Raw genomic sequence first — 16101 nt, 5'->3', positions numbered from 1 at the left:
GCAGCCTTGGTGAGATAAAACACTTCTTTTTAAAAAAAAGAGAAAATCTTTAAGACAGATAGTCAAATCTGAATGAAAATATTGACTAAGGCAACACAGGCCCAAACTACGCTGCGTATTAACAACACAAGACATAACAAAAAATCACAGCCCACATTAAACTCAAAACATAACCTCAAAATGTCACAACACAGAACGCTCACGCAACACAATGACGGATATCAAACCGCACCATAAACCAAAACAATGCAGAAGATGCTGCCAGATGAGATGTTTCTTGACTACACAACAGCTACAGGAAACCAAACCCACTTTAAAAGCTACAAATGTAATGAGATCTGATTATTCTGCTGCACTTCCTGGGGTCATATAGACATGGAAAACCCGATCTACTTGTTTTCAAATGTTGAGAATCAATTTTTCACACTTGGCAGACATGATTGGAAGCATTTAGTGTTTGGAAAAGTGGAAGACATCGATGATGTACTGGAAGGGGAAGTTACTTTGTGGTGGGATGCCATTTAGTTACTCTCCTCTTTTTCTCTTTCCATCCAACAATCTCTTCCCACCCTTTATCACACCCCTCTGCAACTCTTTCTCTCTCTCTCACACCCCTCCCCCTGCCGTCTCTCTCTTTCTGATCCATTTTTCATGCTTCAATCTATTTTCTCTCCTCCATTTGCAATGGTTTACTGTAACTTGTCCCCCTCCCCGTCCCATTCTGTGAGTGCATTACGAGATTCTCTCTCTCTTTCGGTGTCCTTCCCTTTCTCCGTCTCTCTCTGCCATATTATCTATTCCTCTCATCCCTGCTCACGTAGTCTTTTATCTCTCTCATGGGCCATCCATCTCTCCCTCCATCTCTCTCCTATTAAACACCACCCCTCAATTAATCTGCTCTCCATTCCTCTGTTTAAGGTTATAGCCCAATCTCTCTCTCTCTTTTCCTCTCTTGCTGTCCCTCTCTGCAGTAATTGCTTGTGTGATCCATGATACATGCCGCTGTCCCTCAAAAAGCTCTTTTTGTTGACTAGATTGCAGCAGCAAGTCACAGCACACACGCATGCACAAAGCAATACAAAAGCAACAAAGACGTTTAGATTTTTATTATGTCTCATTTTTATCAGACTTTAAATATAACAGAGGTGAAGCAACTGTTATAACCACACTTTTAGAAATTTCATTCCCCCGTTTCTGGGCAGCAGTCATTGTGTTTAAAGTGCTTTGTTTTGCTTGGCTGCAGTGTGACAAAAAATGTATAGCTGGCAAATAGTCAATCATTTGAAATTAGCCATGTATTTTGCCAAACAAGAAAAAGAAAAAGATTGTTATAAAGAAACTTTTATTGTTACTTAATACTTTTCAAAACTTTTGCATTACATTGATTAAAAGTGACCGTAAAGACATGGAGAATGCTTCTGTTTTAATCTTAGACATATTAAACAAAGCAACGTTTTTTTTTTTTTTATAATGCTAAAAATAAGAAACGTTTCTTAAAGGGATAGTTCACCCAAAAATGTTTGTCTTTAATTACTGACCCTCATTTTGCTCCAAACCTGTAAGACGCACGTTCATCTTCAGAACACAAATGAAGATAATTTTGATGAAATCCGAGAGCTTTCGGACCCTGCATAGACAGCAACGTAACTACCAGTCAAAAGTTTTTGAACAGTAAGATATTTAATGTTTTTGAAAGAAGTCTCTTTTGCTCACCAAGCCTGCATTTATTTGATCCAAGGTACAGCAAAAACAGTACAATTCTGAAATATTTTTACTATTAAAATACCTGTTTTCTATTTGCATATATTTTAAAATGCAATTTATGCCTGTGATTTCAAAGCCATATTTTTAGCATCATTACTCCAGTTACATGATCCTTCAGAAATCATTCTAAAATTCTGATTTGCTGCTCAAAAAGCATTTATTATTATTATATAGTATTATGTTGAAAACAGCTGAGTATAATTTTTTCAGGTCTTTGATGAATAGAAAGTTCAGAAGAATAGCATTTATCTAAAAATCTTAAAAAAATAAAAATAAATAAAATAAAAATCTTTTTATTATAAATGTCTTTTTCATTACTTTTGATCAACTGAAAGCATCCTTGCTTAATAAAAATATTAATATATATATATATATATATATATATATATAAACATTTTTTACTGACTCCAAGCTTTTGAATGATATAGTGTATTGTCACACCCCTGGACTGATTAGTTGGTTTCTCCCATCATTTCCCCCTGCAGCTCTGTGTGTTTTGGTATCTCCCTTATTGTCTGCACCTGTGTTTGTAATCAGTCTGTGTGTGCATATATAGCGTTGTTTTCCCCTTTTCCTGGTCGGACGTTAACGTTAGCTCCCTGTGTTTCCAGTGTTCCCAGTGTTCCTTGTGGATTATTAAAGATATTTCGTTTCAATACGTCGTTGTTAGTCTGTTCCTGCCTGAAGCGTGACAGAACGTCCGACCAACACAATTTTTTTTGCGTTTTCCCCCCCGTTTTGTTTATCGTTCGTTTTCTAGTCTTTTGTTTCCGTTGTGTGTTTATTATGCATCACCTCCGACCGGAATTCATCCTCCTCCGGCTGAAGCAGGGGGATTTACTGCTCGAGGGATATACCTTCATGTTCCAGCTTTTAGCTCACACCACCAGCTACCCGGACGACGCGCTCTGTGCGTTTTATAACGCCAGCCTCAACGCGTCATGCAGAGCGCCGTCGTCCGAGGACGGCCCTCGAGCGGATTTCGCTGCGTTTGTGGAGTGGACACTGGCGAGAAACCGATCCTCGTTCCCCGCCTGTTCCATGGACAATCTCGCCAGTGCCACTCCAGACCCAGAACCCAGCCAGCCACCCCGACCCGCGGAATCACAGCCAGAGCCCACCGATGACGGAGAGCTACAGCCCGCCGCGACCAGCGGGGTTGCAAGAGCCGTCAGATCAGGTGCGTGAGCCGGCCACAATGACCGCGACGGTGGAGGGAGCAGTGGGAAAGGAAAGTGCTGAGGACAGTATTACCCACTGCACCACTGCTGAGGGTGAGCTTAACTGGATTTTGGGACATACCATAAAAGACAATGAACCTGATCTATGTTTCCCTGAGGATTTAAATATTGAACCCCCTGTAAATTCTGAACTGTCAGCCTGTTTGGATTTCCTACCCACCCTCCCTCAGTCATCTCTGCTTCCTGTCAGCACCTCTGCTCACCATCTGTGCGGTGGGTTCGCCGCGGGTCTGCCAGTCTCCATCGGTGTCATGGCTGGAGGATCCCTCATCTTTGCCTCCAGCCTCAGAGTCCTGGACTCCGCCTCGGCCCTCCGACCCTGCGGCTACACCCCGGCTCTCAGCTCCCTCGTCTCCACCGTCGCCCGTCGGTCCACCAGCTCCACCGGGCTCCATCATCCCTCCGGCTCCGCCCTGGTCAGTCGTCGCCCCACCTTCGTCTCTGGACTCCACTCCTCCGGCTGCGCCTCGTCGCTCCGTCCCTCCGGCTCTGTGGACCTCCTCCCTCCCACAGGCACAGCCTCGGTCCTTTGTCGCTTCGGCTCCGCCGCGGACCTCCACCTCCGCCTTGGTCGCCAGAGCCTTGGGCGCCGCCTGGGCCCTCCGGATCCTCGGTGTCGCCCAGGATCATCGGCTCTCCGTCTCCGCCTCAGGCTCTACCACCACCTGCTCCGCCTCTGTTGGTCGGCCCCATGGTGTCGTCAGCCCTTCCTCCACCATGGCTCCTCCCTCCATCGGCTCCACCGTGGGGTTCCACCATGGCTGCGGTCTGGGTCTCACCTGGCTCCTCCTGCTCCAGCCCCCTCCTGTCTCCTCCTTGGCTCCTCCCTCCATCATCACCTCCATGGACTATTCCGTCACCACCCTGGACTCCATCTTTTGCCCTCCTCCCGGGAGTCCGTCCTCCGCCGAAGCCCCCTCCTAAGACTGTACATTTTGTTTTCCCTGTTTGCTGGCGCGAGGACGCGCCTTCCGGGAGGGGGAGGTAATGTCACACCCCTGGACTGATTAGTTGGTTTCTCCCATCATTTCCCCCTGCAGCTCTGTGTGTTTTGGTATTTCCCTTATTGTCTGCACCTGTGTTTGTAATCAGTCTGTGTGTGTATATAGCGTTTGTTTTCCCCCTTTCCTTGTCGGACGTTGATGTTACCACCCTGTGTTCCAGTGTTTCCTGTGTTTCCCTGTGGATTATTAAAGACTGTTCGTTTCACTGCGTCGTTGTTCGTCTGTTCCTGCCTGAAACGTGACGGTGTATAATGTCACAAAAGCTTTTTTTTTTTTTTTTTTTTTTTTTTTTTTTTTTTATTTCAGATGAATGTTGATCTTTGTATCTTTTTATTCAAAGAATCCTGAAAAAAATGTACTCAACTGTTTTAAATATTGATAATAAATGTTTCTTGAACAGCAAATCAACATGATTTCTGAAAGATCATGTGCCACTGAAGACTGGAGTAATGATGCTGAAAATTTAGCTTTGATCACATGAATGAATTACATTTTTAAATCTATTCAAATAGAAAGCAGTTATTTAAATAGTAGAAATATTTCACAATATTACTGCTTTTGCTGTAATATACATGCTTTTGCTGCTATAAACTGGTAGTGTAATTACCACATTCAAGGTCCTGAAAGGTAGTACGGACATTGATAAAATAGTCCATGTGACATAAGTGTTTCAACCATACTTTTATTAAACTACGAGAATACTTCTTGTGCGCAAAGAAAACAAAAACAACTTAAACAATTTCTTATCTTCGGTGTGTTCACATTACATTGCTGTCTATGCAGGATCAGAAAGCTCTTGGATTTCATCAAAAAAATCTTAATTTGTGTTCCAAAGATAAACGAAGGTCTTACGAGTTCGTAATGACATGAAGGTGAGTAATTAATGACAGAATTTTCATTTTTCGGTGAACTATCCCTTTACGTAATAAATCAGCATATAAGAATAATTTTTAAAGGATCATGTGACACTCCAGACTGGAGTAATGGCTGTTGAAAATTTAGCTTTGCCATCACAGGAATAAATTACATTTTAAAATATATTCAAATAAAATCAGTTATTTTAAATTGTAAGAATATTTCACAATATCACAGTTTTACTGTATTTTTACTTCAACAAACGCAGAATGCAAATGGCTAGCTTTCTGCAGGAACCAATTATTATAACTTGAAGATAAATGTCATGTCAGCTAATTAATTAATATTCACGAATCAAGCTGATGAGGTTTAAAATACGATTCCCCCTGGATGAAGCATCTAAATTTAAAGGTTGTTGTCTGGGACAGGACACAGCTTTGGTGAGCCCATCTTCACGGCTGAGGTAGAGAGAGGAAAAAGGGACACGATGTGTGTGTGTGCGTATGTGTTTGAACATGCTTACACATGAGAATCTCATATTCAGACCAAACAAATATAGACTTACACATGAAATCCTGAAACCAGCGTTCTGACCGGTCAACCAGACAGGATGTCCACTCCCTCAAGGTCACCTTCTTATTCTTGTTCTTGTCACATGACCTACACACACAAACACAATACTGTTGAAATCTACAAGTGGGCTCTCTTTGCCTCTGTCTGTCTCGTTTTCAATTTCTACACCCCTCTACATCACTCTCCACTGCTATCAGCCGTAAAGGACACCACTCACATTAGAACAGTAGGAAGGCAATAAGCATTCACAGCTTTGAATGAGAGAGGGGGAGATTGAGAGGATGAGCGAGAGAAGAGAGATTGAAAGAGGATGCGAGAGAGGGGTGGGTGACATCCTGAAGGCATGTGTACTATAATCAGAAGGGTGCTGGGGAGGGTGTGTAGTAATATTATGCAAATACAAAGAAGGTCAGACAGGAGAAAACATCACAAAATCACAGTGGCGAGGTGATTGTGTGTGTCTATAGGCACTGGTGACGTTTTCTGTGTGTGTGTTACTGGAAGAATCTTTGAGCGCAGTGCTCCAGTGGCATCCGCTTATAGTGAAGCTTTCTCAGATCTCTTCTGCTTAACTTCCCGTCCCTGTTGCGATCCAGCAGAACGAACCTCCTCTGAAAAATAAAGGGGGAAAATAGACGAAGCGAGACAAAAGAATAAAGGAGCAGGACTTAATGCTTTTATCACAAATTCACAAGTGAATAGAAAAGAAAGTCCCTTATTCCACTCGCTGAGATAACTTTTTATGGGTGTTGGAGAAGAAATCATAGAATCATAGAAAATGAGTTTGAGTTTTATTTATTCTCATTTAATATTTAAATTAATTAAGTTTTTTTTTTAAATACTTCACAAACAAGGCTTAAGCCTAGTCCTACTGTAGACTAAAATGTAAGTCGGAGCTGTTTCAAGTAAAAGAAACTTGCACTGACTGATCTTAAAGTATATCAGTGCCTTTGTTTTGCTTTTAGATGCACACCAGTAATGTTTTTTCTAAGGCACGTTTATAAAACTACTTACATGTCCTGATTGAACTATGGCCTAATCCTGGCTTAGTCTAAGCCCTGTTTGTGAAACCCGGCCTACAAGTATTACATTCAATTAGCAGGCTCAAAATAGCTCTGACTGGTTCATAAAAAAAGTTACGTAACAAAAGAGGCTTTTATACACTGCGCACTTACACTACTCACAATGTACTTTGACACAAAGTGAATTTTAGAAGGGTAGTGTCTCAGAGGAACGCTTAAAGCTGGTATGAAATAGATATTCACACTATCTATTTCCTAAATGCATGTTATTGATCTTTTGCGAACAATTCATCCATGTATTTCATTTTTTTAGAAATGGTTTGAGCTTGTAATTTTAAATCAGGCTGTAACTCAATCTGTTGGTGAAACGACAGACTTTTCTCTGATGATGTAAACCTCTTCCAAAAAAGTATTCTCGTAGCTTCATAAAATTAAGGTTGAACCACTGATGTCACATGGACTATTTTAACGATGTGTTTACTACCTTTCTGGACCTTCAACGTTTTAGTTGTGTTGCTGTCTATGCAGGGTCAGAAATCTCCTGGATTTCATAAAAAATATCTTAAAGGGATACTTCACCCAAAAATGAAAATTAGCCCATTATTTACTCACCCTCTAGGCATCCTAGGTGTATATGACTTCCTTCTTTCAGACGAATCCAATCAGAGTTATATATATATATATAAAAAAAGTCCAGACTCTTTTAAGCGTTATCATGACAATAGGTGGGTGTTTCTCTTCAACAGGTCAAAACAAGTCCAATAAAGTGCATCCATCCATAATAAAAAGTGCCTCAAACAGCTCCAGGGGGTGAATAAAGACCTCCTGTAGAGAATCTATGTAAGAACAATATCCATATTTAAAACGTAATAATCACTTTAATCTAGCTTGCGCTCACTGTTGTACACGGAAGCAGCTCCAGGCGGATGACGTAGGACGTCGGCGTTGCGCATGCGGCTGTGAGTCTCGTGAAAACCAACATTTGTTTACAGGAGCAAAGGAAGCGAAGTTTCCTTACTTTAGCAAAGGAAAACCAGTCTACTCTTGGCTTATATCGAAATCCTCCAACATTCTTTTTCTTATAAAAAGATATTTTTCTTACAAAAACACATAGATTCGCTACAGGAGGTCTTTATTCACTCCCCCGGAGCCGTGTAAGGCACTTTTAATTATGGATGGATGCACTTTATTGGACTTGTTTTGACTTGTCGAAGAGAAACACCCACCTATTGCCATGATAAAGCTTGGAAGAGCCAGAACATTTTTAAATATAACTCAGATTGAATTTGTCTGAAAGAAGGAAGTCATATACCTAGGATGCCTGGAGGGTGAGTAAATAATGGGCTAATTTTCATTTTTGGGTGAACTAACCCTTTAATTTGTGTTCTGAAGATGAACGAAGGTCTTACGGGTTTGGAACGACATGAGGGTGAGTAAATAATGGGCTAATTTTCATTTTTGGGTAACCGATCCCTTGAATAATTTTAAGATAATCAATGTGCAGGTAATCAATAATGTGTGTTCATAGGAGTTTTTCCAATCAAAATACTGTGAAGATATCAAATTACTTTCTTTAAGTTTAATTTCAAGACCTGCCTGGAAGTGAATGGTTAGTGAAAGTAACTACATGAACCAAGAGTTTCTTTTGACTCTTGACATAAAGCATCACACATACACACCACAACAACGTGTGCGTCTAAGTGTGTTGAAAAGTAAAAATACATGAAAAGTGTGTATATGTGTAAGTGATTTGAGTGTTTCTTTGTGTTACCTCTGCAAGCTGTGTTCGCTGTGTGTGTGTGAGGCAGCTTTGTGAGGGAGCGGCTGGTGTGTATCTCTCTCCCATTCTGCTGAGGAGTAAGAACCAGTCCAGCAGACGGTACGGGAACTGACCGAACTCTTCCTCAGAGCACTCAGCCTCGCTCACTGACAGAGAAACCACAAGAGATAGAGTGTTTTTAGACAACATCACTGGATACAGTGATTGAATGTGCATTTAAGTGTAATGAAACTAAAAATGTGTGTGTGTGTGTGTATTTCTACCCAGACAAGCTCCAGTATGTGCCTTGCCAATGCGTCGTTTTTTGCGGCAGGCCTCCTTGTGAAGAAGACACTCATTGCTGTACATCTTCCCCATAACGCTGCAGACTGGTGCCCCCTGCCTGTGGAAAATAACACATACACACACAAAGTGCAAAGTTCTTCTCGACTGGGTTTGTTCCGAGCCAAGGACAGCAGGTAACAATACTAAACGGAAATAATGAAATTCAACTAATCATATAATTGTGCAAAAACGGCAAATTTTGTAAATGAAATGAGAAAATGCTCTTCATATTTTTTGTTGTTGACATCACTGTGCGTCATATAAAACGGTGTACTATTTTGGTATAAAATCATCTTGTCACTTATTAATAGCAGCCAAATTGGTCAGATGCCAAAATGGACAGGTTGTGCGACATCAAAAAACATGAATACAATTACGCAAGATGAAAGAAAATACATATTGCATTAATCTCACTTGCAGTGAGGATAAAAATAGTTTGTGCCTGTCACAGAGTGTTTTAAGCAGCGAACTAGCATGAAACCATCAAAAGAGACATTTAGAAAACCAAAACGGATTTTAACATGTTTATGCAGTTGAAGGAACAGGAATACTAATGAATTTCAATATATTTATAGACTTTTTATTATTTAATGATAACTAACTTTGGTACTGTGTTGAATGTCCACTTGATGTAGAAAGAAGAATTTGGGTTTTGACTGAATCAAGTTTAAAGCTGTTTAATTGTTTTTTAGGATGTTTTTTAGAACTACATTGGGTGTAATCTCAGTTGTGCCTGAAATGTTTTAAAGGGGTCATCGGATGCCCATTTTCCACAAGTTGATAAGATTCCTTAGGGTCTTAATGAAAAGTCTCTAATATACTTTGATTAAAAATTCTCAATGGTTTTGTAAAACAACACCCTTTTACCTTGTCAAAATTAGCTCTGCAAAAATCATCTCATTCTAAGGGGTTGTTCCTTTAAATGCAGATGAGCTCTGCTCACCCCGCCCCTCTCTTCTCTCTGTGGAGTGACGATCTTGTTTACTTCAGCCGCGTTTAGCTGCGTTTAGCCGCTAAACTTCTTAACTACCACATTATAAGGAAAGGCGATCGCAAAGATTCATAAAAAAAACGTTTATACTCACTTCTGCTGTAAGTGAAGCTGGATCATGAATGATTTGCTCATGTCATGTCAACTATCGTGGGAGCGGCCTCTGTGGGTGTGACGGCACACCGACAGATATCTGAGAACGGCTCGATTTGAAAAAGGGGATATTATTTTTACAGATTAATTAAAAACCACTGCATGGATTTTTTCATTATAGGGTAGATTGGTACATACACTGCCAACACACATTAATGTTCAAACAACATGAAAAAGTGAACTTAGCATCCGATGACCCCTTTAATAAAATTTCATTTGTTTAAACTGCTTTAGCATTTTTTAAAGGATTAGTTCACTTTAGTTCACTCATTAGTTTACCCCTATGTCATCAAATATGTTCATGTCTTTCTTTCATCAGTCAAAAAGAAATTAAGGTTTTTAAGGAAAGCATTCCAGGATTTTCCTCTCTATATTGGACTTCAAAGGGTTGAAGGTCCAAATTGCAGTTTCAATGCAGCTTCGAAGGGCTCTACACGATCCCAGCCAAGGAATACGGGTCTTATCTAGTGAAACAATTGGTTATTTTGTAAAAAAAAAAAAAAAAAAAAAAAAAAAAAATTTATGTAATTTTTAACCACAAATGCTCATCTTGCACTAGCTTGACTTCACGCATTAAGTAGACACGCTGGAAAGGTGATGCGTGGCGTAGGCGGAAGCACCGACCTAGTGTTTACAAAGTGAACATGCAAAGAAAGTCAATTGCCCTTTACAAAAAAAGGTAAAACAACGATGATGGATACTTTTGAAGTTGGAGAAGAAAATAAGATTGAGTGTTTTCACTCTACCTCTACCTTTTTGAACTGAAATACACAGACGAAGAACTAACCACGGGTGATTACTTAATGCATGAAGTTGCAGACACGCTTGGCAGAGAAAATGAAGGATTGTTTTGTTAGATAAGATCTTTATTCCTTAGCTGGGATCATGTAGAGCCATTTGAAGCTGCATTGAAACTGCAATTTCAACCTTCAACCCACTGAACCCCATTGAAGTCCACTATATGGAGAAAAATCCTGAAAGGTTTTTTTCAATAACCTTGAATTCTTTTCAGCTATAGAAAGACAGATATTGGATGACATGAGGGTGAGTAAATTATCAGGAATTTTTTTATTCCAGAAGTGAACTAATCCTTTAAATGTGTTACTGCCCTCAAGCACATCTCACTTTTTTTCCTGCATGTGGCCTTTATCTGCATTAAAGACTAAGTGCATGGAGCGAATTTACCAGTAGTTAAATGTCTGGGCTCCTGGTTTGATTCCAAGGAGTCTGTGAGCCGTAAGGAGTGTCTTACGTCATTATTCTGTTCTTAATCATGATGCTGAGCTCTGAGCTGCACTGTTCATGCCGTTGGCTCACTGTAAGTAGCTTGGCAATGAAATTAGCTCAGGTGTCTTGGAAAATTGTTATTAATTTGTTGGTGTGTGTGTATTACCGTGGGCAGGTCTTTGGACACACACATTTAGGGATGAGAACTCCACCCTCCTTCACTACTTGGCACCAGGAACCAATAGGACTGTGACATTTCAACAGCTGACACAGGGATTCTGAAGAGGACAATGAAAGAAAGAGAGTGAGTTTAATGGTAAAAAGAGGAAGAAACTTTTTATACTAAATAAATGATGTACAAAACGATTTTTAAAAGTCTCATAAAGGAGAAGTTCACTTCCAGAACAAAAATTTACAGATAATGTACTCACCCCCTTGTCATCCAAGATGTTTGTCTTTCTTTCTTCAGTTGTAAAGAAATTATGTTTTTTGAGGAAAACATTTCAGGATTTCTCTCCATATAGTGGACTTCAATGGTGCCCGCGAGTTTGAACTTCCAAAATGCAGCTTAAATGCTGCTTCAAATGGCTCTAAACGATCCCAGCCAAGGAAGAAAGCTCTTATCTAGCAAAAAGATTGGTTATTTTCTAAAAATGAGAAAATGAGATAGGAGTTTTACATACCCTAACTGTATTGAACCGGAATACACAGAGTTCACGCAGAGCTAGACAAGACGAGCATTTGAGGTTAAAAAGTATATAAATTGTAATTGTTTTTAGAAAATAACCAATCGTTTCACTAGATAAACTTCAGCTGGGATCGTTTAGAGCCCTTTGAAGTTGCATTTTGGAAGTTCAAACTAGCAGGCACCATAGAAGTCCACTACATGGAGAGAAATCCTGAAATGTTTTCTTTAAAAAACATAATTTTTTTACGACTGAAGAAAGAAAGACATGAACATCTTGGATGACAAGGCGGTGAGTAAATTATCTGTACATTTTTGTTCTGGAAGTGAACTGACTCACCTGGATCCACTCTGCCCAAATACGGCCTTAATTTCTCCTCAGCCTGCCTCTGTTTACGCTGGGCTCTTCCACCCTTACACACACAAATAAGGTCATTCACATGGGGTTTGTTCTTGTAAAAATGACCATAAACATCTACTGGCACGGTCCACAGGCAGGCAGGTCTGGCTTATCCTTGCAACCAAAATAATACGTAAAAAGCTTTTATTTTTTATATGCTGTCTGTTAGATTTACGGCTTTTATAGTAAACAGCAATGAGCTGTAATTTATTTTTCAATTATCCAAAGTCCTTGTCATGATCTTTGAGATCTTCAAATATATGAGAGAATTACTCAAGCATGTTTAAGGCTTGATGGATGAGAGTCATATTGCGAGAGCATGTGTGCAGAAATATGCTTTAAAAAAGAGGGAGAGACACATGTAGAGAAGAATGAAGAAGCATGCACATTTACAGCAGTCTGTTAACCATTACGGCACAGTAAGCGTGAAAGCTTTTACAGTTTTTTACAGACTTGGACTCACACTTTCACTCACTTGTAACCTCTACCTCTCTTTTAACTCTTTCGAACTGATAGTATTGTATGATAAACTTTATATAAACTTTAACAATTAAATTTAAATAAATAAGTATAACATAATGCATTATAAGGAATAAGGAAACATAATGCATTAAGAGCCAGGGGTGAAAGCTTTTTGAATTTGAAGATCAGGGTAAATTTAACATGTTTTGTCTTCTGGGAAACATGTAAGTATCTTCTGTAGCAGTACTAAATGAAAAAGACATTAAGGCAAAATAAGAAAAATGTACACAAATATTCATTCTATTCAAAAGTTTTCACCCCATGACCATGCATTGTGTTTCCTTCTGAAGCATCAGTGAGCGTTTGAACCTTCTGTAATAGTTGCAGAGTCCCTCAGTTGTCCTCAGTATGAAAAGATAGATCTCAAAATCATAAAGTCATTGTTGGAAAGGGTTTAAATACAAAAAATGCTGAATGCTGAACAGTGGACAGTTTAACTGTTCAGCACAAACAAGGGACTCGGACCGTATTTTCTCCCTCTCCCTAACCCCAACTTCAAAAATCATTTCAAAATCATCCTACATCGTTGCAGAAGTTCCGACCCAGTCTTTACAAATTGAACATGCAAAGAAGATCAAAAACCCTTAACTAAAAAGGTAAAACGGCAATATAGGATGATTTTGAAGTTGAGTTTTTCGACACACCCTAACTGTCTTGAGCTAGAATACACAGGGGGTTCAGGAAGAGCAAGACCAGCTAAGCGTTTGACATTAAAAAGTAAATAAATTGTATTAATTTTAGGAAAATAACTGATCGTTTATGATAGATAAGACCCTTCTTCCTCAGGTGAGATCGTTTACAACCGCATTTGGGATCGTTTGAAGCTGCATGTAAACTGCATTTTGGAAGTTCTAATCCGGGGCACCATATCAGTCCATTATATGGAGAAAAATCCTGAAATGTTTTCCTCAAAAAACATAATTTTTTTTACGACTGAAGAAAGAAAGACATGAACATCTTGGATGACAAGAGGGTGAGTACATTATTTGTAAATTGTTCTGGAAGTGGACTTCTCCCATAGACTTCTACTTTAAGAATCAAGTGTATGTGGACTTCTAAACAGGGTCATTTTTATAAATTAAATATAAATTATTATTTTCTCTTGTGAAGTATATGTAAACGTCTTTTATGTGAAATATTTTATTCAGGTCAGTACTAAAAAATAACATGAATTTTGTACGAACCCTCTTATTTTGGAAAAATAATTAACATTTCGCAGATTCTGCAAGGTGTATGTAAACTTTTGACTTCAACTGTATTTTCTAAATTGACAGACATATTTGCACATTTAATTAATGTTATAAAATGCTGTTAAATAAAGCAACATGCATTTCAAAAAGCATTTGCCAATTGCTTTTCTTAATCTTAACTTTTTTTTCATAATTACATTCAGAACACATTAGCAACACCAAAGCAACTATAAACCACTTACCTTGACAACACCAAGGTGAAGGGTAATTGTCAAGAACAGCAGACGACAGAACAGGTGCATTTCTCACGGAAGGACGTTTATGGATCTGAAACATGCGTTCAACAGGTGACTTTAAAACTTTCAATCCAGACTCAGAATCTCACCCAGAATGCACTCTGATGCCTAAAAAGTTTCTCCAAAAAACGAAAACTTTTCAGAATAAGTATAAGGGAATGAAGATTGTGTTTAAAATTTAATCATTCTCTCCCAAAGATTTGAATCTTCTTGAGGATATCCTGAGAGACGTTCTGCATTTCATCAAGAAAGCACGGAACTAATGAACACCGCACACAAGAGGTACAGACAGAAAAAACAACATCCACGTAAAGATCTACACTATCATATCAACCTGATATGTCAAAAAAAGAGACTGTAATAGAAAGCATAAGAGATCATACTTATAAAAGTCAAGATAAAAGACAAAGCCCAAGTCTTGATCAAAGCTGAATGTGTCTGATCGCTCTTCTCTTTAAATAACTCACAGTAGTCTCAGTATTGTGTATAAGCCCCGGAGTGCTCATTAGAAGTGTGTATGTGTGTGTGTAGAATGGAGTGGCCCCATCACTGGGAAGTCATTACTGTAAGTTACGGCTCAGAGCAGATAGAGTTACGCTAACAGAGCAGTCGTACTGACAGAATCACCCTTTCATTCCTTTGCTGTTTCTTTTAATTGGTGTAGAAATTCTTACCAGTCTCTCTTCTCTTATGATCTCTTTCCGTGCCTATTTAATTTCTTTGCCTCCTTCTTCTACTCTCTTCTCTTCGTATTCCCTCTCACACTATCAGGCAGCCACATACCTTTCTTTTCCCTCTGCCCCTCCTTCAGGTTTGTCTTTTTTCCCCCCATCTTCTCTCTTCATTTGATAATCTATTTCTACCGTCTCCTCTTACCTGGCTCTCCACTCCTCCATTTCCTCTCCTGCTTTTTCTGGCTTCACCTGAGAAGTCCTTAATTAGCGATCCATTAACAGCATGGATGCACACACACACACATATGCACTCACTCACCTCCACTTACACATGGACTGTGAAAAACATCTAAAGACACCGTGCAAACCTTAACTCTCTCTCTTTTCTCTCCTCCTACTTTGTACTGCATTCTTCCATCTGTTTCTTTGGCCTGTAAATCTTTTTGTCTGTAAAGTAATGCCAAACTCAATGAGAACCAGAGCTCTCTCACTCTCTCTTTATCTTATTCTGTCTCTCTCACACACACGGATATAAACAACTGAAATCGAGGGCACTGGGACGGATGGCATGAGTTTAAAACTGATTGAATTTCCAAAACAAAACTATTGTGTATGTAATGTCATCATAATCCACAAATCTTCACACTCAAGCCAACTGAAGAGTGACAGAAAACTTCATTTGTGGGAATATGCTTGTTTTTTTTCTATGAGTAAAGCTTTTGCAGGTGCCGATGTGTCTATTTCAGAGACTTTTGATTATAGTCACAGGCAAATACATAAATAACGTCCTCTGTGGCGTCCTGCAGCCTTAAGTATCTGACCTCTTTGCCCTTTGACCTCAACATGAATCACTAAGTCAGGACAGTTTGTTTGCCATTCATCACTTTTGCTTTTGTTTTTGTCACATTGGTGGGAGATCTCCCACATGTTGGCTCATATGTTATTAATTTAGCATAAACAGGAGACAAAGGCTAACATTATGCACACACAAGCAAATGTGGAGTGATGTGGCCCTCAGCAGTGATATTTAGAAGCCGGGCATTGGAAACAGTTGTTTGACGGCGCCATCTGGTGTTCTCTAGATAAAGTGTTAGTAGTGAGATGTTAGGTCAAGTCACATTTATTTATATAGCTCTTTATACAATATTGATCGTTTCAGATTCCTGTTGATTCAAGCAGCTTCACAGCAGGAAAATAACAGTGTTGCGAAGTTCATAAATTGTGAAACAACTTCAATGTCAGTTGTAAAAAGCAGCTCTACATAAGCAGAAGATAATAGTGTCATTATTCAGCTCAAAGTCAGTTCAATGTTAATTCAGTTTGGCTATATCAGTGTTGATGTTGCCATCCATTATGAAACAATGTAATTTTCAGTCATAAAGCAGCTCTGCAGAAGACAA

At 39.3% G+C, this 16101-nt stretch overlaps 1 protein-coding gene across 3 annotated transcripts; it reads right to left on the bottom strand.

Moving 5' to 3' along the window:
* Positions 1-5185: 5185 nt before the first annotated feature.
* sparcl2 (SPARC-like 2) lies at positions 5186-15045 on the bottom strand. Of its 3 annotated transcripts, none has more exons than XM_051132657.1 (9): positions 14904-15045; positions 13974-14058; positions 11960-12032; positions 11101-11212; positions 8503-8621; positions 8231-8385; positions 5936-6048; positions 5430-5524; positions 5186-5322 (listed from the first exon to the last, which is right to left on the bottom strand). In XM_051132657.1, exons 2-9 carry the CDS (start codon positions 14031-14033, stop codon positions 5270-5272), a joined length of 780 nt encoding a protein of 259 aa, XP_050988614.1. In that variant the 5' UTR covers positions 14034-14058; positions 14904-15045; the 3' UTR covers positions 5186-5269. The 3 variants fall into 3 exon arrangements, with proteins under 3 accessions (XP_050988614.1, XP_050988613.1, XP_050988615.1); XM_051132656.1 differs by lacking the exon at positions 14904-15045 and adding an exon at positions 14702-14894; XM_051132658.1 differs by lacking the exon at positions 14904-15045 and adding an exon at positions 14411-14475.
* Positions 15046-16101: the final 1056 nt, after the last annotated feature.

This window comes from Labeo rohita, chromosome 17, assembly GCF_022985175.1.
Source record: "Labeo rohita strain BAU-BD-2019 chromosome 17, IGBB_LRoh.1.0, whole genome shotgun sequence".
In the NCBI taxonomy this organism is placed as follows: domain Eukaryota; kingdom Metazoa; phylum Chordata; class Actinopteri; order Cypriniformes; family Cyprinidae; genus Labeo; species Labeo rohita.
This window is presented reverse-complemented; position numbering and strand designations above follow the sequence as displayed.

Excerpts from the sequence above, each read along its gene's own strand:
- sparcl2 (XM_051132657.1), bottom strand. The coding sequence starts at position 14,033 with ATGCACCTGTTCTGTCGTCTGCTGTTCTTGACAATTACCCTTCACCTT. Across the intron at positions 8,622-11,100 it reads TGTCCAAAGACCTGCCCACG|GCAGGGGGCACCAGTCTGCA; the intron begins GTAATACACACA and ends TATTTTCCACAG. Across the intron at positions 5,525-5,935 it reads TGCGCTCAAAGATTCTTCCA|GTCATGTGACAAGAACAAGA; the intron begins GTAACACACACA and ends TTGTGTGTGTAG.